Source organism: Channa argus, chromosome 9 (assembly GCF_033026475.1).
Source record: "Channa argus isolate prfri chromosome 9, Channa argus male v1.0, whole genome shotgun sequence".
NCBI classification, from domain to species: Eukaryota; Metazoa; Chordata; class Actinopteri; order Anabantiformes; family Channidae; genus Channa; species Channa argus.
In genome coordinates this window covers 21,280,978-21,299,910 of record NC_090205.1, presented here as the reverse complement: position 1 = coordinate 21,299,910, position 18,933 = coordinate 21,280,978, and the positions used below count along the sequence as shown (strand labels likewise).

The 18,933-nt window shown below is 39.6% G+C and overlaps 2 protein-coding genes across 3 annotated transcripts; one reads left to right on the top strand and one right to left on the bottom strand.

Moving 5' to 3' along the window:
- Positions 1-455: 455 nt before the first annotated feature.
- LOC137132408 (carboxypeptidase O-like) lies at positions 456-18,457 on the bottom strand. 2 transcript variants are annotated; one of them, XM_067514767.1, is made up of 12 exons: positions 18,369-18,457; positions 9,043-9,135; positions 8,707-8,770; positions 8,522-8,623; positions 7,743-7,853; positions 7,538-7,654; positions 7,264-7,357; positions 6,981-7,073; positions 6,751-6,860; positions 6,560-6,644; positions 6,231-6,311; positions 456-6,131 (listed from the first exon to the last, which is right to left on the bottom strand). In XM_067514767.1, the coding sequence occupies exons 2-12, from the start codon at positions 9,108-9,110 to the stop codon at positions 5,935-5,937; spliced, it is 1,122 nt and encodes a 373-aa protein (XP_067370868.1). In that variant the 5' UTR covers positions 9,111-9,135; positions 18,369-18,457; the 3' UTR covers positions 456-5,934. The 2 variants fall into 2 exon arrangements, with proteins under 2 accessions (XP_067370868.1, XP_067370867.1); XM_067514766.1 differs by lacking the exon at positions 18,369-18,457 and having other exon boundaries at positions 464-6,131; positions 9,043-9,841.
- LOC137132409 (melanoregulin-like) lies at positions 9,845-14,545 on the top strand. Its single transcript, XM_067514768.1, has 5 exons — positions 9,845-10,052; positions 10,142-10,382; positions 12,099-12,189; positions 12,282-12,448; positions 13,796-14,545. The coding sequence occupies exons 1-5, from the start codon at positions 9,976-9,978 to the stop codon at positions 13,865-13,867; spliced, it is 648 nt and encodes a 215-aa protein (XP_067370869.1). The 5' UTR covers positions 9,845-9,975; the 3' UTR covers positions 13,868-14,545.
- Positions 18,458-18,933: the final 476 nt, after the last annotated feature.

Sequence of the window (18,933 nt, the reverse complement as noted above, 5' to 3'; positions counted from 1 at the left end):
TGACATGTCGCTTCACTTCACATCTGCAGAAACAAAAGGCCCATTACCAGGTGGCTGAATGGGAAAGTGCAGAACAACAGGTCTGATCCACTGGTACATTGGACTGCCAAGCAATGAAGTTATGACCTGGCAACTCTCCATGGAAGAAGGAGTGGTGTAAGTAGGTAAAAAAAAAACATCAGGCGGATCGTTTTACCGCTTTGCCTCCCAATTTTCCCAAGCGCCTGTGGCACTCTGCTCGGGAAAGGCCACAGACTGGGTGCCGCAGACGAGGTATGTTCAGCAGTAACGGAGGTAAGAAGTCTCTGTGAGCTCCCAAATCGTGTTTGTTCATCAATGACATAATGGATGTTGAGAAGTGTTTTAAAGTAATAATTTACTTTACTTAATTCACTTAATCAATTTACTAACAGATACTGTAGCAACTTATCACGAGGTGGTTGGGGCACCTCCAGAGTTTGGTGTGCAGTTAGTTTCAGGTGTTCAGGTGTGTTGATATGTTGTTTGATGCTACTTATTGTGTAGTGGGTTTGTATTATGAGCATGTTATATTATATGAGTATTAAAATAAACTGAAAAAGATCTTAATTGGGTCTGTTCTGTGTATATGTAGTGCGTGCCAGCAAGCATGCAGGGTATTTACCTTATAGCTTCTCCTATGCTTCTGTCCTTTATATGTAAAAGAGAAAAGTAGGGTAGAGCTCCACACACTGGGTCCAGCTATGGTGCCTCACTTGATGGTAGAATGTCTCTCTGCTATTTAACAGTGCCTCCTACAGGTAGAGGAAAGTATAACAGGGACATCGGGATGACGGAAACTGCAATCAGCATACAGTGGGATCTGTTTTGTTGCTTCAAAAGACACAAAGTGAAAGACTGGACTTGGCAACGCTGTCCCACTGAAAGTGTTGAAGAAGAATTCTCTGGAAGGGGCTGTGGAGGATTGTAAAGTGTATTTGCGCACATCTTGTCATTCATCTCCATCCTCCCACAGTGGTGAAAGATCTGAGCAGCTATCTGAGCAGCTATTTCCCTTTGAAGTCATTACAATCAGCTCACCACAGTAGTGTGGAAACAACATTTGTCCACACAATGACATAAAGACATATACAGAGAGACACATTCATTATCCAGTCCAGTGATACCACATGTGGATCTATAAAGTCACAGATTCAGTCCTTTATGAACATATTACCTTCTCTCTCACAGTCACAGAAACACGATTTTCACAGAGTATAGCTAATAAAATAAAGAATCCGACTTTATTCCTTTCAATTTTCCACATATTAAAACATATTCATTGAAATGTGACGCATAGCTTGAGACAGTCTTTGCAACAGCAGTCCACTGATTCTACACATGCATCTAACACGCACTTCTAAGCATAAAGAACTGCACACAATGCAAAACTGTGTCAGAATAAAGATGTTCATCAGGGTATTCTCTGTGTTCTCCCAGTACATTAGCGCAATATTGGCTATTTCCTGTTTTGATGGCAAGTCATTTTCCAGGCGGACAGAGACACAGATGGCCCGGCCACCTCTTGGTGATGGTTTGTGACTGTGATGATTGCTGTGTGGTTTCTGTTAGTTTGTCTGCCTCTTTCTGTTCCATTGCAATGGAATTCATTCACTCTCTATCTGCCCACTTCCTCTGTATTTTACTTTCTTCTGTCTCTCTGTTGCTCTATCTCTTGGTGCGTGAACAGGAAAAAAAGGATGTGTGTTATTTTCATAGTAATCTCATGTGGAGGCTCCTGGGTCAACAGTTTGTGTGAGTGCACCAAGCAGGAAGGAGAGGGAATAAATCTCTTGTTTTCAAGGTTCAAGAAGACGCAGTTGTTCATAGATGAAAAAGAGCTGCCAGTCATGAAGGTTAAAATGACAGCTTGAAGATGCTAGTTGGCTGTCTGAGAAAGGGGAAATGTTTCATACAATAAAACATCTTGTAGGGTTAAAAGAGAGACTGAAATACAAAGCTAATGATGAGATATAGAGGTTATTTTTTAGAGAGATTTTCAGCACATCATTGTACAGTTTTAAAACACTGGAGAGGAAGTTGGCCTTAGCTGGAAAGTTCATCTTGGTTAAATAAATAAAATAAATCACTGTAGCGCTCTCACGGTCATTGGTGAGAACTGGGACAAGAATAACAGTAACATGGTCGAGCTGAATTGGTTAGTCACTCTGCTTTTAAAATAAAATCTCCAGTAATTGCAAATGGAACCTGAAACATTAGGTAATTGAACACAGATGAATTTACCGCAGGCTTTCAGTGACAGCAAAATTGCAGTGGTGAGAAACTGACACGGATGCATCCTAATGTGCTAGCAATGGGAAAATAGAAAGAAAGGTCTTTAAAAGGATCTAAAACTTTGTTTACAGATCCAAAGCAGTCCCAATTAAACAGGCAACAATAAAAAAGTAGTAAAAGCACATCTATTATTTAATCAGAGTGGAGCACTCAATGCAAAAGATTGATGTTAATGTGTTTTTTAAGTGTTATCATATATGTTTTGTTTTTCAATCAACCAAGGATGTCAAATAGAAATGGTTTGGTTCGTGCTTTAAGTGTATGATGCTAAATACATATGAGTGATTCAGATAATAAGGTTAAACAGTATCAAATTATATCTTATCACTCAAAGACTCCTTCAACTTCAGCATGTAAGCAGAAGACATATTTTCTTAGATCACTAGTTTATATTTATCTTTTTGGGTGTAAATCACATATCAAATCAGTTGTGTTGTCAGCAGTCTCCTCCTGTCCACAAAGATAAGACACTGATCCCAGAACTGCTCCAGGGTATGATACCAACACTTTGCAGGGTAGTTTACGGTCATTGGTGTGTTCTGTACTCTAGAATGTAAAGCAATATCAATAATAATATTGGTAAGACATGTCGGAAATTAAACAATATGACTTTAGATTAAAATCTCATTAAAAAAAGATCCAGTCTGAAGCAAGAACCATCTTCTGCTGTCATCACAAGCTTGCTTTCAGGATTCTGTAGACAACAACAGAACTAAAAGAAGAGTCAATAATTGTTTGCTATATTTGTCATATCAACTTTAAAAGTGATTGTACTGTATGCTGTGTTTCCAGCTTGGTGCACTGTTTGCTAAAATTTGACTTTAGGCAGGTATAATGTCGCATTGGTGCACAGCATTAAATAACAACCATCTTCGAGCACCGAGTGCTCAGACAGTCAGTAAGAAAGAAAGGAAGGAAGGAAAGAAGGGTGGGGAGCTGTGCTGTCTACTTTATTATCTGTTGACAACCTTGACCTAGTGATGATTTGCCATAATTCCCAAACTTTCTGTGTCTCTAGTGTTACATTATTTCCATGAACCTTTTGTTTTTAATGGGTTCCCTCCCTTTGTCTTCCTAACAATCAGCTTCACACATTTCCGTCCTCTAACACCACACACGGCTCATACCCCCACATCTATCATCATGCACTGCTGCTATGATGATTATGTGTCATCCTGAGCCAGTTTTGTTATTGATCACCAAATGTAATGATCCCGAGATGTAGATGATGGTGCCGCCCTCATTGATTACCAGTGACAGTTAAAAAGCATGGCATAATTCTCATTGATCATCAGTGAGTAAAAAATTGATTAGCAATAAAAGTATATGGCATAGATATGCCATAGGTCCATAGCAGAGGAGCCCCCTCATAGAGACTTCTATTCATCATCTGAATGGGACACATGTGAACTCATGTGTTTAAAGGAACCAAAGAGCCAGTGAAACCTTACTGGGTGGACATGACAGTACAACTGTCCACTGTCACTCTTTTTTTCTAAATTTTCCTCAAAAATCCAAATCTAAAGCAGATCACTGTCACTGTCACACGTGTCCTTTGTTGACTGGTTCGTTATTGATGTGTGAATAGTGGAACTACTGCTTGAGGGTTCCAACAACATTTCTATACCAGTGTGATGTAATGGACTTCTGCCTGGACAAAAGAGACAAAAAATAGGTTTTAAAAAGGTCTTTGCTTCATTGGTCATTGTTACAAAAACTAGCACTGTACCAACCAGCATGCTACGATGAGATATAGGGGGTTGCTACATGATTGCAACATGACCAAAACAAGCACCACTTGACAAAAAAGAAGTATTAAAAATCAAAAAGTCTAAAAGACAATTAAAAGCTCTTAAAGTTCTCAAAACAGGCATCATCACAAAAAAGAAAAAAAGACATGGATTTTTATAAAAGTGGTTAAATTGCATTTTGAACCTAAAAATTGCTCGTTACTTTCTCCTCAGTGTTGGAAGGCCCGAGTCTAAATCTTTTTCCATTTGTTTCATTTGTGAATCCCACACGGGGCTATTGCCGCCCAGTAATGCTGTCTCTTTGTTCCCTCCATACGTTTATCACCTCTTTTCTGATAGGTAGGTCTGACATTTTGTTCCTCTTTGTCTCTCTCTCTCCCTATCTTTCTGATTTATTTGTTCACAGTGTCTTTTTTCCCCTGCTACCTTGATGAGGACACCCAACCTCAAATGCACAGACACAAATAGATGGATGAGCTGGTGATAACTAAACCAGCCAGACGTCACTGTGAATTATAATCACCTTCAATCTGTGTCTCTGAATCCCTGCCCAGTTCATATGTTCATGCGTGTGTGTCAGGAAGCTCAGCTCTGCCTCACCGCGTCATGTGTGAGTATCATTCATGACTGTAGTGTGAATAGCTTGTTCCCTGAAGGGCTGTGTATGTGTGTCAGCGTTCCTTATTATTCTCCCGGTCCCCTGCTGTTTGACCCATCTTTATGTTCTGTCGAGGTTTCGTGTGAGCTGGAATATAATTCTATTTCCACTGTGCACACATACACGCAAACAAACACCTTTAGGGAACAGCCATCAAGGTGAGTTGTCCATCATTCAACCTCCCATTAGGTATTCAACAGCACTATGTCAATGTCACACTGTCAGTGGCCAAGTGTGTGTGTCTGTGCATGTGTAGGAGTAGCTGGTGGTCTAGCAGTCATTGAGGTGGCAGGAGAATACACACCGGAAATATAAATCTCATTGAGCAGGAGAGGGACAAAGGGGACACAAAGGGAGAAAGTTCAGTCGTCAAACAGCTCAACAGAAATCAACTCCCCTGCACAAACACCAACCCGCTTGTAAGCACGTGAACTAAATAATTAGCAAAATTAGCAAAGGACTTCAATTCTTCCACATATAAATAATAGATAAGCAGCTCTCCAAAGGTTATGTGTGTGAGCTGTACATGTCTTCCAACATATATGACCATATACTGTAATGTAAGTACTGACATTTTAGCAGGTGGTGTAATAATCACTCTGTGGTGCTTCACTCCTCTTGTCCACAAAGGTAAGAAACTAAAACAGCTCCTGGATGTTTCACCAGCACTTTGCAGAGCAGTTCACTGCCATTGGTGTGTGCGTGGGGGGGGTTAATGCATCAGGAATATAGATTAGAATCTAAAGCAATATCAATAATAAAATGAATAAGACATGTTGGAAATTAAACAGTATGATAACGTTTAAATAAAACCTAATTTAAAAAGATTCAATTTCAAAGCAGTCCATTAAACTCTTCAGGCACAAAGGGAAGGATGTACTGTAGATCTTTTTGATGAAAATAATGATTTAGTCAATGAAAAATTAACCTCTATAACTTACATTTATACTATTACACACTATTTTTAGGGTGTAATAACAAGTCATATGAGGTGGTGTAGCTGAAATCAGGGGACAACCCAGTCCGGATGTGTTTTTATGAAGCAATGCTGCCACCTGCTGTGCATATTATGTACCATCACCATCATGTTAGACTGAAAATGTTTACTTACGCTAATTATGAATTTGGATTAAATGTCTCTATTACAAACGTTTATTAAGTCTCAATTATGCATTTTTGGCTCTTGAAAAATGACTTTGACATGACCAGGTGTTATGTAGCAACCACTGTGGAGAGAGATACAGCCACAATGGTGCTCCAAACTGTCACATTGGTGATAGCAGCATTAGGGAGTCCACCGCTGTTGAAGGTTTTGTCATGGACATATGTGATGATGGAGACAGCTCCTGCATACGCCTCCTCACAGGTTGGTTGGATCTGCTCCTCTGGTAACAAGTGGCTGAACTCACCTGGAAAACCGCTTAGTAAGGTTAAAATGTTACACAGTAAAGGGCAGTACATCAAACCTGATGTCTGTATATATAGCATCTTCTTAAAGTCCAAGTTACCTTTGTCTCTTAGCTCAAACGTATAAGAGAATGGGATGCCAATGAGACGAGCCCAGTCACGACTTGAACCTGAGTTTGGATCTGATGATGACAGAGGGACCATGGGACATAAAAGACGGGAAGTATTTGACATAAACCCAGAGTATCTGAAGCTGAAGATACACTATATCTCTCAGATTACAGACTTACTGTGCAATGCCCTACTCTTTATTTTTTTTCATTTAAGTTTTTCACTGTGGGCACACGTGATTATGTTCTAATTACAGCAGTTCACGACAAGCAATGACACAAACCCGAAGGCCAGGTCAGTGTGCATGTGTGAGACTTACAAAGGATTTGTGGAGATGTTCCCACTGTGTAGTTCATTCCATGTACCTTCTTCATTTCCTTGGCAGCTGCCTCACCGACAGAAACCTGCACAGATTACATGTGCATAAACAAACCTTCCGCTGTTGATCTGGTATTAAAGCAGTTCTGAAGATCTGCAACTGTGACGTAGCACACAGGAGCACACACTCACCAGTTCATTATAGTTTGGTGCAGAAATCTCAGGGTGGCCATACGGCAGGAGAATAAGTTGCCCGGCAGAGTGGATAGTAAGATAGCACAGAGTCTTGTTAACCATCTGTCCTACATATAGACAAAATGGCATCACATTAACCTCTCATGAGATTTGGTCAGTTCAGAAATGTGCCTTTCGTATTATTAATATCAGACGGTTTTTAATTTCAAAGACACAATGAAAGTTACCAACAAACCCCATCACAGCTTTGGCTTCTGGCTCTGACCCTGGTGTTTTCCCGCAGTAGTTGTTTGCACAGCTGTCAAATGACACACCAACCGCTGAAACAATAAAAAGCATCACCACATTCATTGAAGTTCAAAAACAATCTAAGATTATTGTTTAAAATCTCTTGCCTTCAGTATAATAAATGACTTCGTAAGGAAAAGTTTTGTGCTAACACTCAAATATTCACTGAACCTTCTCTAGTTTAACTTATGGTAAATTGATATAGTGAAAGTATGAACTCACTTCCCCAGTTGGCATTAAAGTTTCTATTGAGGTCAACACCGTAACAGCTACTGCCTGGAGGTGGAGGAGAACGAGACTTTCTCCACAGACGAGTCTACATGGAAACAACCCACAAGGAACCGAGGTCAGACATGCGAGTGATGCTGGGCAAGTTTAGGAACCTGTGCACAATCAATGAATCATTTGCAAAAGCACTTATTTATCATGTACAGTCTATGTCATTTATAGCCACAGGCAGTCAGTGTATTCATCATAAAACCTGAGAAGGACTCACGCTGTCATTGGCCCAGCTGAATATGTATCCATCCACGTTAATTACAGGAGTAACATAGATGTCAAGGTTCTGTAGCATCTGCTCCAGCTTCTTGTTGTTTTTGTATGAGTGCACAATCTTGGCGAAAGGAGAAATGTCAAACATTCACATTTCAGGTGTCACATACTCTGTGTTTATCATCAAAATGATGCTAGAACGCACAAACCTCTTTGATAAACCACTGACAGAAGGCTGGTGCGATCCACTCCCGAGCATGGATACCACAGTCCATCCATATGACCTTCTTCTCTCTGCCCTCCTGTTTCTGTAGTCCCAACTAGGGACACACAACATGACCCATTTTGGCTAAATGTAGGATTTAAATATTAAAAGTCTAACATTGTAAAACATCTACACTATCAAACTATGTTTATGACTTTTTGTAACTGCTGCAAATGACTGAACATTGGTCAAAGGGAGCTGCAGCCTCCATACATAGGTAAATGCCACCTGAAGAGAGTGGAAACAAATTCCACCAACAAGCAACAAGTGGTTGTAATTTCTTGCAAAAACTATTTTAAAAAGTCATTATAGTAAATCCTGTTACGATGCTGACAATAAATATTGAGACAGGGGTTAGTGAATGTTAGTATAAAACCAGTGTAATACCCATTTATCCTCTGCAGGGTCTGCAGAGACAGTGGGGTGGAGTTTATAAATATGGTTTTTGACTTTTTTTAATGGTTTTTGACTCACTAAAGAATTTTAGCACACATTCAGTCGTAGCATTTGGCTAATGGACATGGATATGTGTTACAAGTAGCTTCAAAATCGTGCAGAACGCAGCTGAATTGTATCTATCATGTTTGCTTGAAAAGAAATAAAATAAAGAATGTATTTTTTAGACTTTTCTACAGCTTTGGGACATGGCCCCTGAATATCACTGACGAGAATACGCATCTTCTTTCTACCTTGAAAGCAGGACTGTAAAAGCAGAAGTGTTACCTTCAACAGTGTGATATTTCTTTTCTCATAAGTGAGTCCATAGACGACAGAGGAGACCAGATTGGGGTTCTTTTGCTCTACATCTTTCATCCACCTGTATATCTGTATTGTAATATAATGAACATAAAGATTATTGGATTTTTATAATGGTATGTATAGTTTTTCCTTTAAAAAGAGTCTCTTACCTCTTCCATGGGGTGATATTTGGTGTAATCGTGAGTCCATGTTGATTCCAAACCATCCACAAAACTGTAATTGTGAAAATTAATGAGATTACAAACACATTTTATGCTATTCTTTGAAAAGCAAGCCTAAAATCCACATTTACTGTGAAGAAGTACACATTTAAACTAGACTTACTACAGGACGACACGTTTGAAGCAATTGCAAATTGACACAATTTGAAATGAAATGCAGTATGTGGTATTGTTGCTTTTGTTGTTTCACGTCAAGGCTGACAAACTATTCTAAAGAAAATGAAATTAAACTACTTGGTATACATAATCAAGAAAAAGACGTACCTGTGAGGAGTCTCCAGCCCAGTGTTTATCAGCCAGAACAAACCAAGTATCCAAGGTGCCATCTTCATTTGCTAACACTCACTTTAACCTTTACTGAGAATTAAATACCATTTTCAGCTAGTTATATCTTCTGCTGTACCTTCTCCTGCAGCAAAAATACAGTTGTCAATTCCAGATATAGCAGCAACTTTACTGACACAGGTTGATCTTTGGTCTCTAAATCAGTTATGTATTAACCATTTATCGTCCATCCAACCCACAGACAACCATTCACACCTAGGTGCTTAGTTATCAAGTAACCTAACGTGCATCTGATTGGACTGTAGGAGGAAACCAGGGTACCTGCAGAAAACCAGCACAAGTACAAAGAGAACATGCAAACTTCATACACACACAACAACCAAACATTTCTAAAGTTTTTAAAATTATATAATTGCCCATACGGCTTTGTTTCTTTGCCTTTATCTTACCCAGATACTCATTGCACCTCTTTTCCTGGAAGCATGGACACTGCCTTTTAACATCAATAATTACAAAGCAGGTAATATATGACAGTACAAACCCTGATCTACAGTAACTACAGGTTGTGCTGTGAGCTTGTGTTTGGCAGTGATAGAGCTGGAAGGCTATGTCTCTCCTAGTGCATTCTGCCTCATCAGGAATTGCTGAATAAATGTGCCATTCTTTCCCGAACTGTCCTGTTTGTGTGTGTGTGTTATCCCCTGTTTGGACTCACGTGGATAATTTAATTAACGAGTGGTTCTCATTCAGGTCAGGATAGGCACAGAGAAAGGGGGATGGATGTTGCCTGTATTTGTTGGATTTGGAAACATTTAAGTCTTCTAAAGATTCTGGAAGAAAACTTGTGACAGGACTTTAGTAACAGTTTATCAGGAAAGTTAGTTATTTGTTTCAAACTTCTGGAAAAGGCTAATGGGTGCCAATTTCACTATCTGCTGCTGTCGCTACTATCGCAAACACAACCGAGAAGAGAAGACTTCTATTTTACGGTGACGCAGACCTGATGAAAACCCTAAACTTCTGCATTTAATGGTTTATTTTAATTTACTAAATTGAAACTCTTGTTTTTTCTGACCAGTATGCGCACCACCACAGCTTCCAGACTACCCGAGCTGTTCTCCAGTGAGTCCAGTGAGAGCGACTCAGAAGAAGAGAGCCTTTTTGGGCCACAGCCTTCGAGAAGGGACCCATGGAACAACCAACAAAGCCAGACGGGCACTATAGATGCATGGGTCACATCAAACAGACCCTATAGAGGATCAGACCGACAGTTACAGGCTTTCATCAGCATGAGAGACCAGGCTGACAAAGCTACAGAGGTGAGAGAGTGATTTATTACTGCAAACAAGCTATGATAGAGGTAATAAATACAGAGATACACAGACACAAGCAGCAACACAAATGTTCAAAGGCCTGTTTCAAATCTTATCAAATTGGCAAAAAAAATATTTAAACAATTTTATTTTAAAAAACCCGAAAATAAAACTTTACAAAGTAGAACTGTGTGTTGTCAGTGTCACTCTCTAAAGAGTCCCACTGTTTAAGTGTGACATTAACTGTAATTAAGCTATCAAAATTAATAACTCAAAACTGCTTTCATCAAGAAGTCTATACTTATCTATTCTTTAGTATATTATTTATGTCATATTTAATAGGACTCATATGTGATAATTTTGTGCAGAGGACTACAACACTGTTTGGAGCTTTGATCTTAAACAGAAGCTGATCCCATTTTACTAGTTTACAGTGAATTCATAAATTCATTTTACAGTATTTTGTGCATACTGCAACATTTGATGATGGGTTTTCCCGTATTGTTTCATTCCAACATCCAACACACGTGCACTTGTAGCAGTACCAGATGATCGTACTGGGATTCTTTTCAGTATGTGTTCCCTCACATATCCAGAGTATCTAATAAAAAGGGGAAACACGCACACAGGTAGCTCACAAAGAAGCTTCTGACACACTTCTATGTTGACCAACATCTGTAAACGAATTTTGACCTAGATTCCCAATGACTTCATAAAATAATAGATTACATGATCTTTAACTTGATTTTGAAGCTGGTAAGAGTTAAAAATAATGCACCTGCCTAAAAACAGCTGTTCAGTGCTGGCATTGTTATAGGTCCATAACAGTGAAGATGTGTGAGGGAGGGGGGTGGGGGGGTGAGTGGATAATTGTGTCTTTTGTGCATCAAGGATGATCCCTCCAGTACGTGCCCATTTATCACATTTGTATCATTCAGGAGTTCATTTTTTTTCCTGCAGAGGCAAAACATCAGGACTATCACTCAGATACTTTCCCCCCCTCTATGTCAAGATTGCAGCTCGGTGAATGTTTTCAGTCTCTGAACATGTGACAGTCTTCACATTGAAAATGGCAGGCTGCAGCACACAGTGGGCACATTGTGTTAAATTCCTTAATGGAGGTGTAGGCCAGCAGCCTGGCTGGACATTCAAAGAGAAAGTTCACTGAACCATTACAATCAAGTTAGACTGTTTAATAAAGAGGACAAAAAGTGAATGGGCCTGCTTCATTAAAAGGCAATTAAGCGCTTAAAATAGGACATGACTGCGTCAATGCGTTGCTTCTCATATAGTAAGATTAGTTTTCTTTAGCACAAAAAAAAAAATGTGTTACATACAATGTGTGTTATGTGAGACATTAGTCAGCTGGCTGAATGGACGAGAAGTCCAATCAGAATGGGGGAAGGCCTTTGGCCACTTTAGGGTTTTAGTGAAAGGTCAGACAATGGATGAACTGTCATGAAAGTTAGGACACACTGACCCACAGCCCAGTACTTTGGTTAAACATGCCTTCAAAGTGCGAATACTATCACCTGTAAACCAACATGTTAGCATTATATGGTGTTTTTGTAGCACGCTGGCATTAAAATTCAACAAAATTCAACTACAATGGCTGTAGACTCTTGTTGAGTAGCATGGTTCTGGACTATTTGCTCTTCACCCTTCAAACAAACCTTGTCAGCTGCCTTAAGTTAAACAAAATGTTTGTGTGTTTACCTGTAGGAGTGGGAGAAGCTGAATTATGACATACACACTCTGCGCCACACAAGACGAGAAATTAGAGCTCGCTGGAGGAAAATCTTGTTGCAGCTCGGTAAGTTGCCCTACTCCTCTTTCAGTGTTCTCGGCTCCTCTACTTCTTTCCACCTCTTAATCTTCCTCGCCTCCCACCCCACCCCTCCGCAGGTTACCAGTGTGAGGTGGACACCTTGCTGTGTGTGAACCGACAGAGTAGGTACAATCTAGACCGAGAGCATCTTAACAGAGCTACTGAACTGTTGAAACAGCTGCTGGACCACACCTCTCTGTTCCCCCCTGGAACAGGACACCAGAACAGATACGTCTATGTCATGGTACACAAAACACGCAGTATAGCAACAGCTCACTACCATCACTGTCGTTTTGTCTCGTCTGAATGATTCAAATGTAATTTTAACCCCTCTAGCCCAGTAAAAGCACATTATTGGGCAGCTCTGCATCATTACAATTTTCGTGCTATACAGTCGGAGGTTTAGTCAGTGAGGCCCCAAAAATGTCACAAATCACTCAGTGTATTAAAACGTTTAATGGGAATAAAGTTGACAGACAATAGGATGAATGGGGTGAGAGAGCCTAGAGGGATTCCTCCAGCTCACTAGATGGCGCAGTAGCCCAGATCTGCAGGAGCTAAAGGTGAGTTTCCAATGGATTTACCAATTAGTTGTTCAATAATTATATGAGGCTTACTTGCTTCCTAGGCACAACAGGGCTGGGCCTGGAAGATGTGTCTCAGGTAGAAGGGAGAGAGAATGGTGGAATAATCAGGTGACGTCAGGGCAAGATGACCTTCCTCCATGTTGGTGTTCTCCACTTGTCAAAAAAGGTATAGTGACAGGGAGAGAGACAGCAGGGCAGCCAACAATACTAGGTTGAGAAGAGCTGAGATGAGTCAGTGGGAACAAGCTCAGTCTCACTTAATCCAAATTCAATCAGGGTTTCCAAAAAAAAAACTAAACAAAACACACAGAATAATTCCAAAACATTCAGTGATTTAGAACACCCATCCAATAATCCAAGATCTAAATCCAAAAAAAACCCTGAGTTTAACAGAATTCTAATCACAGTTTCCAGAAATAACCACTCAGGATGTCAGAAGGCAGTTAGAAGCAGAGGTTTCCAATGAGGTCCAGAGGCAGAGTTCAGAGTCCAGGTATACAGAAATATTCAGGGTTACCGGGATTCAGGCAGTCAGATTAAAACTCACTGTACCAGGGGTTTGGGCAGAATCAGCAGAGTAAAGTCAATATCCTAAGGTGACACACTGAAGGGGGAAGAAGAAAAAAAAAAAGGAGGAGAGTCACTGTAGAGGACGAGACAATCTGGCAAACTAATACACAAAACATGGAGGCTTAAATAGGGAGTGAGTGAGACACAGGTGAAATTGATCAGGATCAATTGTTCTGAAGTTACAGCAATGACTAGTGTAAGTGGGAAATGAGGACTACAAAATAAAAGTCTGGAACAGGAAGTGCAACTAGTGATTATAACATACAGTGAACACAACAATGCTCTTAAGTTGTGTGTTATAATACATCTCTCCTTTTATCTGCTCTTTCGTGTTGTTTCTCTGTCTTTCCTGTTATTTTATTATCTCTTTAAGTAATTTCTGCTTCTTTTGCTACCATGCATATTCCTTTTGTGCACCTCCATCTTCCTCTCAGGACCGGCTGGTGTCATTGGACAGCGCTGAGGATTTTATCTCAGTGGCCAAAGAAAAATATCCCAAGAAGTAAAACTGAGAGACAGTGCCAGAAAGACAAAGGGAGAGAGAGGACTCTGAGGAATTTGTTTAAAGTGTTGTAACACCCTGTACATGACATGTAGACACACTCATGTAATTGTAATGGCAAATTGTTGTTGTCCCTGTGCCTGTTTTTTTTAAACCATATAGTTTTTAATACTGTACAAATACACTGATTTTTTTATTTTGTGTTTTCCTTTAAAAAGTAGTAGTCTTAGTCTCACACCATTTTAATTGCACTAATACAATGCTCAGCTGGGGAATAGTAGAGAATAAATAATAGAGATACTTCTGATTAAAACATGTGTCAGTGATTGTCTTTTTTGCTCTATATTAAATATGTGACAATCTATTTAAATGTCTTCCTTTATCTTACCACAGACATCTTTAACATACATCTTGCTTACTTCGAGACTAAATAAGTATACATGCTTTTTTTCCAAATTCCGGAGCCAGAAAAGCTCAGTCATTCTCATTTCTGATTTCTAAGACTTTTTGGACTTTGCACTTCATTGCTTCATTTGACACTGTGTTAACATTTTTGTCCACAAGGTGGCAGCATATAGTTATATTCCAATGATTACATTCGAAATAATAATCTACTACTACTCTCCTTTCGGCTTATCCCGTGAGTTCAGGGTCGCCACAGCGGATTCATCGGATCATTGTCCGCATGTTGATTTGGCACAGTTTTTACGCCGGATGCCCTTCCTGACGCAACCATCCCCAATTTCTACCGGGCTTGGACCGGCACTGCATCGCTGGGGAGGGGGAATGAGCTGTTAGGGGTTCAGTGTCTTGCCCAGGGGCACTTCGACATATAGCCAGGGCCGGGGATCGAACCACTCACCCTGTGGTCCGTAAGCAACTGCCTTTACCAACTGAGCTATAGAATTGTTTTTTCCAAAAAGATGCAAAGAATTTGTTCCTCAAATAATAAGTAACTCAAACAGTGATGTAATAATAACATTTATATAAGCTTGAATTAGCATTATTTAATGAAAAGTTGGCCAGTAAACCCGGTAAGGACATCAGTAATCAGATTGTGGTTAGAAAAAAATCACAGATTGCATGACAGCACTCACTTCACTGCAAGCCAGGAAGCATAACTCCTGGAATTATGTTTGGACAGCAGCTACTTCATGTAGAAGGGACCAGTGCATGGTTATGTAATCACCCCCAGAGAAATCAACTTATACATTGAGCGTTCTGAGCAGGTCATCCTGTCCACAGAATCAACCCACCTGATATCTGGTGTTGCTACAGTTTGCAAATGTCACTCTCTCCAAAATACACATGGCTCACACAGACACATTTAGCCAACGCACAGTATCAACTCACCAAGAAGTTTCAGCTTTCAACAGAAAAAGGGCTGGCGTGGGTAAAGGTGGCAGAGCTAAAAAACCACTGTGGACAGGAAGTCGACACACATGGACCAAAACTTCCACTCAAATCATTATCTTTAACTGATTTGAGGTGAGATTTGTGGTGAGAATCTGCCTACAGAGAGCAGAACCTTTAACAGCTAAGAAGACGGCTGAGAAGGACAAAAATGGTTGTTGAATTTTAAAGAAAAGTATGATCATTTATAGTTTTAGTTTTTTTATTAGAGTTGATGTGCTCCGTCCTACAGATGCCAGGGCTCACAAAAAGGGAGCGATTACTCTGACCCAGATATTGTTCTCTCCAAGGCCTCGTACCGAGTTTGAGAAACAGATGTGGAACAAAAACACGGAGAATGTTGGGGGAAGGGAGCTGCATGAGGAGCAGGCCAATAGTCTGGTAGCACTGAAAAGCACTGGGCTGCTTGCATCTTTTTCTAATTATACTGCTGTGTGTGTACGTGTGTGTGTATGAGTGTGCATGTTCATTGTGGATCATACAATGCTGACATCATTCTTTAGACCTTCACACAAGTATTCCAACTAGAATAAGCACCACAAGAATCAGTACTGTTATATCGTATGTAATATCACATTACCCACTATGATAACCATTGTTTATGAGATATGTATTTATCCAGTCAGCTATATAACCTACAAATCCAAATGTAATTACATAGTTATGCATTCAACATGCAATTAAACATGAAAATCAAGCTCATGGCTAATATGGAAGTTAAAAAATGTTTTTTTAGTATTTATCCTCTTGTAAAAAAAAACAATTAGCTGCAGGTACAAACTAAAATCATTAAACGTATCGATGTAAGACACAGAATATTACTGTATGTAAAATGTGATTGGCTGACTTTTGCTAAAAATGAGGAGAAGGATTGTCTATGATTGTAATATGAATCAGCTGGCCTGAATATGTGTGCGTTTCCACTCGTGTGTGTGAGGAGCAATAAACATAAACCTGGCCTGAGTGTGTTCTGTCTTTCATTTAAATCAAACATGTCAGATGTTTATAATAGAGATCAATGACTCATGATGTCAGGACTTTGGTCTGTAATGACGGAGCGTGGAGCTCCGTTTAGGTTTGGAGGTTGTGCGGCTGACTCACAAGCATCAATCCACTGGCTGCCTAAATACATACAGTATGTAATAAACAGTGAGTGTTAATTATAAACCTATTCCTACATATCTTACTGGAGTCTAAACAGGGTTATATTCAGTCATCTTTAAGACTGTGCTTTCTTTCACAGTGAACCAGTAACAAGACTATGATGCTGTGACACTATGTGTTAGTCTGGTGACTGGTACCTGAGGAATCTAATTTTGTGAGGCACACAGCTCATTATTTAACTAAGGTTTAGTCACGTTAGCAGTGTGACTGCTGCCTCAATCATTAGGTTTATTCAAATTGTTTAATAAAGGCATAAATGTCAAAGCTTGGTTGAAGGTATGATCTTTAAGCCAAAAAGTCTAAAGATTTGACTCTGTACATCTTCACTTTTACTAAAGTGCCATCATTTCCCGTTGCAACTTCCCCATTTTTTACCACTTTCAAAGCCTCCGTTGTTTATCTGAGACAGTCATTTATGATAACATACTGTTTACAGTTGTGTAACATCCAGACACACACACGCACGCATGCACACACACACACACACACACACACACAGAGAAAGAGAGTCATTTGCCACGGATGTATAAAAACTGAACAAATAAACCCACTTAATGGAAAAACCATGATCCCAAATAAGAATCATGTTTAAACTTAACTCTTAACTGACTTTGCCTTTATTTAAATCTACAATTCTAAAGACACCATTTTGTAGTTTTTGCAATTCTATGGTCAGATTTCAACAACCCCTGTAATAGAAGACGTAAACAGTACACAAATTATTGAATTAATTGGTAACAAATAAGTTCTTCGTTGACACCACAGTTACGGAAAGACTTTGTTCTGCGGATCACTGTCATTCTTAGTTTCTTAGTTTAACCAAAAAATATTACACACACACACAAAGATGGCTTAAGCAAGTCTTTGGGCAGGGCAGGGTGTGTTCTACAGCATGTCTGTGGTCATCAGTGGTGGGTCAGTAATTCTATAAATTCACTAATGCTCTTGTAATGTCCTGATTTGTTTCCCTTAAATCAGAAATGATTAAACGAGACAAATATGAGCTTCTCCTCAATTTCAGACTGTATTGTTACAGTGATTGTTTACGCTATTGATTCTAAGATTCAGGACTCATCATCTCACTTTGTAGGTACTATATGCTTCAGCTGCATGATTCCTCTGCATTCGAAGACAAGGACAGTAATGTGCTCTTTATGATCACTTCGAGAGTTGGCGTATTGGGGTTTGAGAGGGGATTAACATTAAAAATGAGAACACACACAGCTTATTCACATGAGATGGGCAGGTCCTTGTTTGAGCCTATACTCAGCATGGGAGGTCAGGATACATCCAGATGTTGCTGTGTGTATAAACCTTATACATTTGTGTGTTACATGTACAACATCCACTTATGCGGTTTTCCATGTTTGAATCATCTCACACAGCTGTTGAGACCATGCTCTACTCCTAAATCTACCAAAGTTGCACTTACACATGTGTGGATGCTTGAGTTCATCTAATTCTATGTTTTTTCCCCTTTCATATGTTTCTAGATGAACTATCCTTTAATGGCTGTGCTAAGCTAATCATATGGCAGCGGATACATGAGAGCATCCATGATAACCACTACACACAAAATTCAAGCTGGATTTACAATTGTAATTTGAGTGAAAAAGTACTTAATAGCAATGGCTGTTTTCTTGTGCCAGAGCAAAAATAAAAGAAAGTGTTAAAAGGACCCAACTAAGTATTCTGATGAGTGGATCATACTGTACATGATCACTCATACAACGCTTGGCAAATAAAATCTAGAAAAATAATGAGTAACAAAAGTTTGCAGAGTCTAAAAAAAATGTATTGAGTCTTCTTTTTTTCACCCCCACCCTTCTTCTTTCCAAGCCAAACTCAGACAGTGAATCATTCTCTCTTATAACCACCTGGCTGGGTTTTCTGTTGCACTCATCTGATGTTCACTCATGCTACCTTACCTTACATGTAGCCATGCACCATTCCTTAGGTATGAATCGGAAGCTGGATCAGCGTGATGTACTGACAGCACAGTCTGCATCCACAGTAACTAGAGAAAAGAGACAGCCGTTGTTGTGAGAGACAGCCTGACAGTGGATGATGTCACACAATGACGGTGCAGAGAGATAAGGGCCGACTGTGCTTTCTTTCACGAAGATAGTGACTTACAAAGACAAGCACCTGTGCAGCATGAACAAATTATTCAGTCAGAGCTTGGTATTTAAGACATCTCCACCGAATGTGTGTAGGTGTGTGTGTTTAATACTATTAAAAAAATGTGTGTGCCACAGCTGAGACGCGAGTCAAGGCAGAATCCACTCATAGAAGTAGAAAGAGTTCTAGAAACCCAATAGAATTAAACTACTGATTTAATGATCCAGTCTGATATAAGACTGGACCTGTGGGATCATATTCTTTTCTCTGGTTCATTAGGGGAGTCCCTGTTTTTCTAATTATAATGTAGAAAATTTTAAAGAACCTAAATGAGGGAGTGGAATGAAATATACTGTAAACTAGACGTCCTGG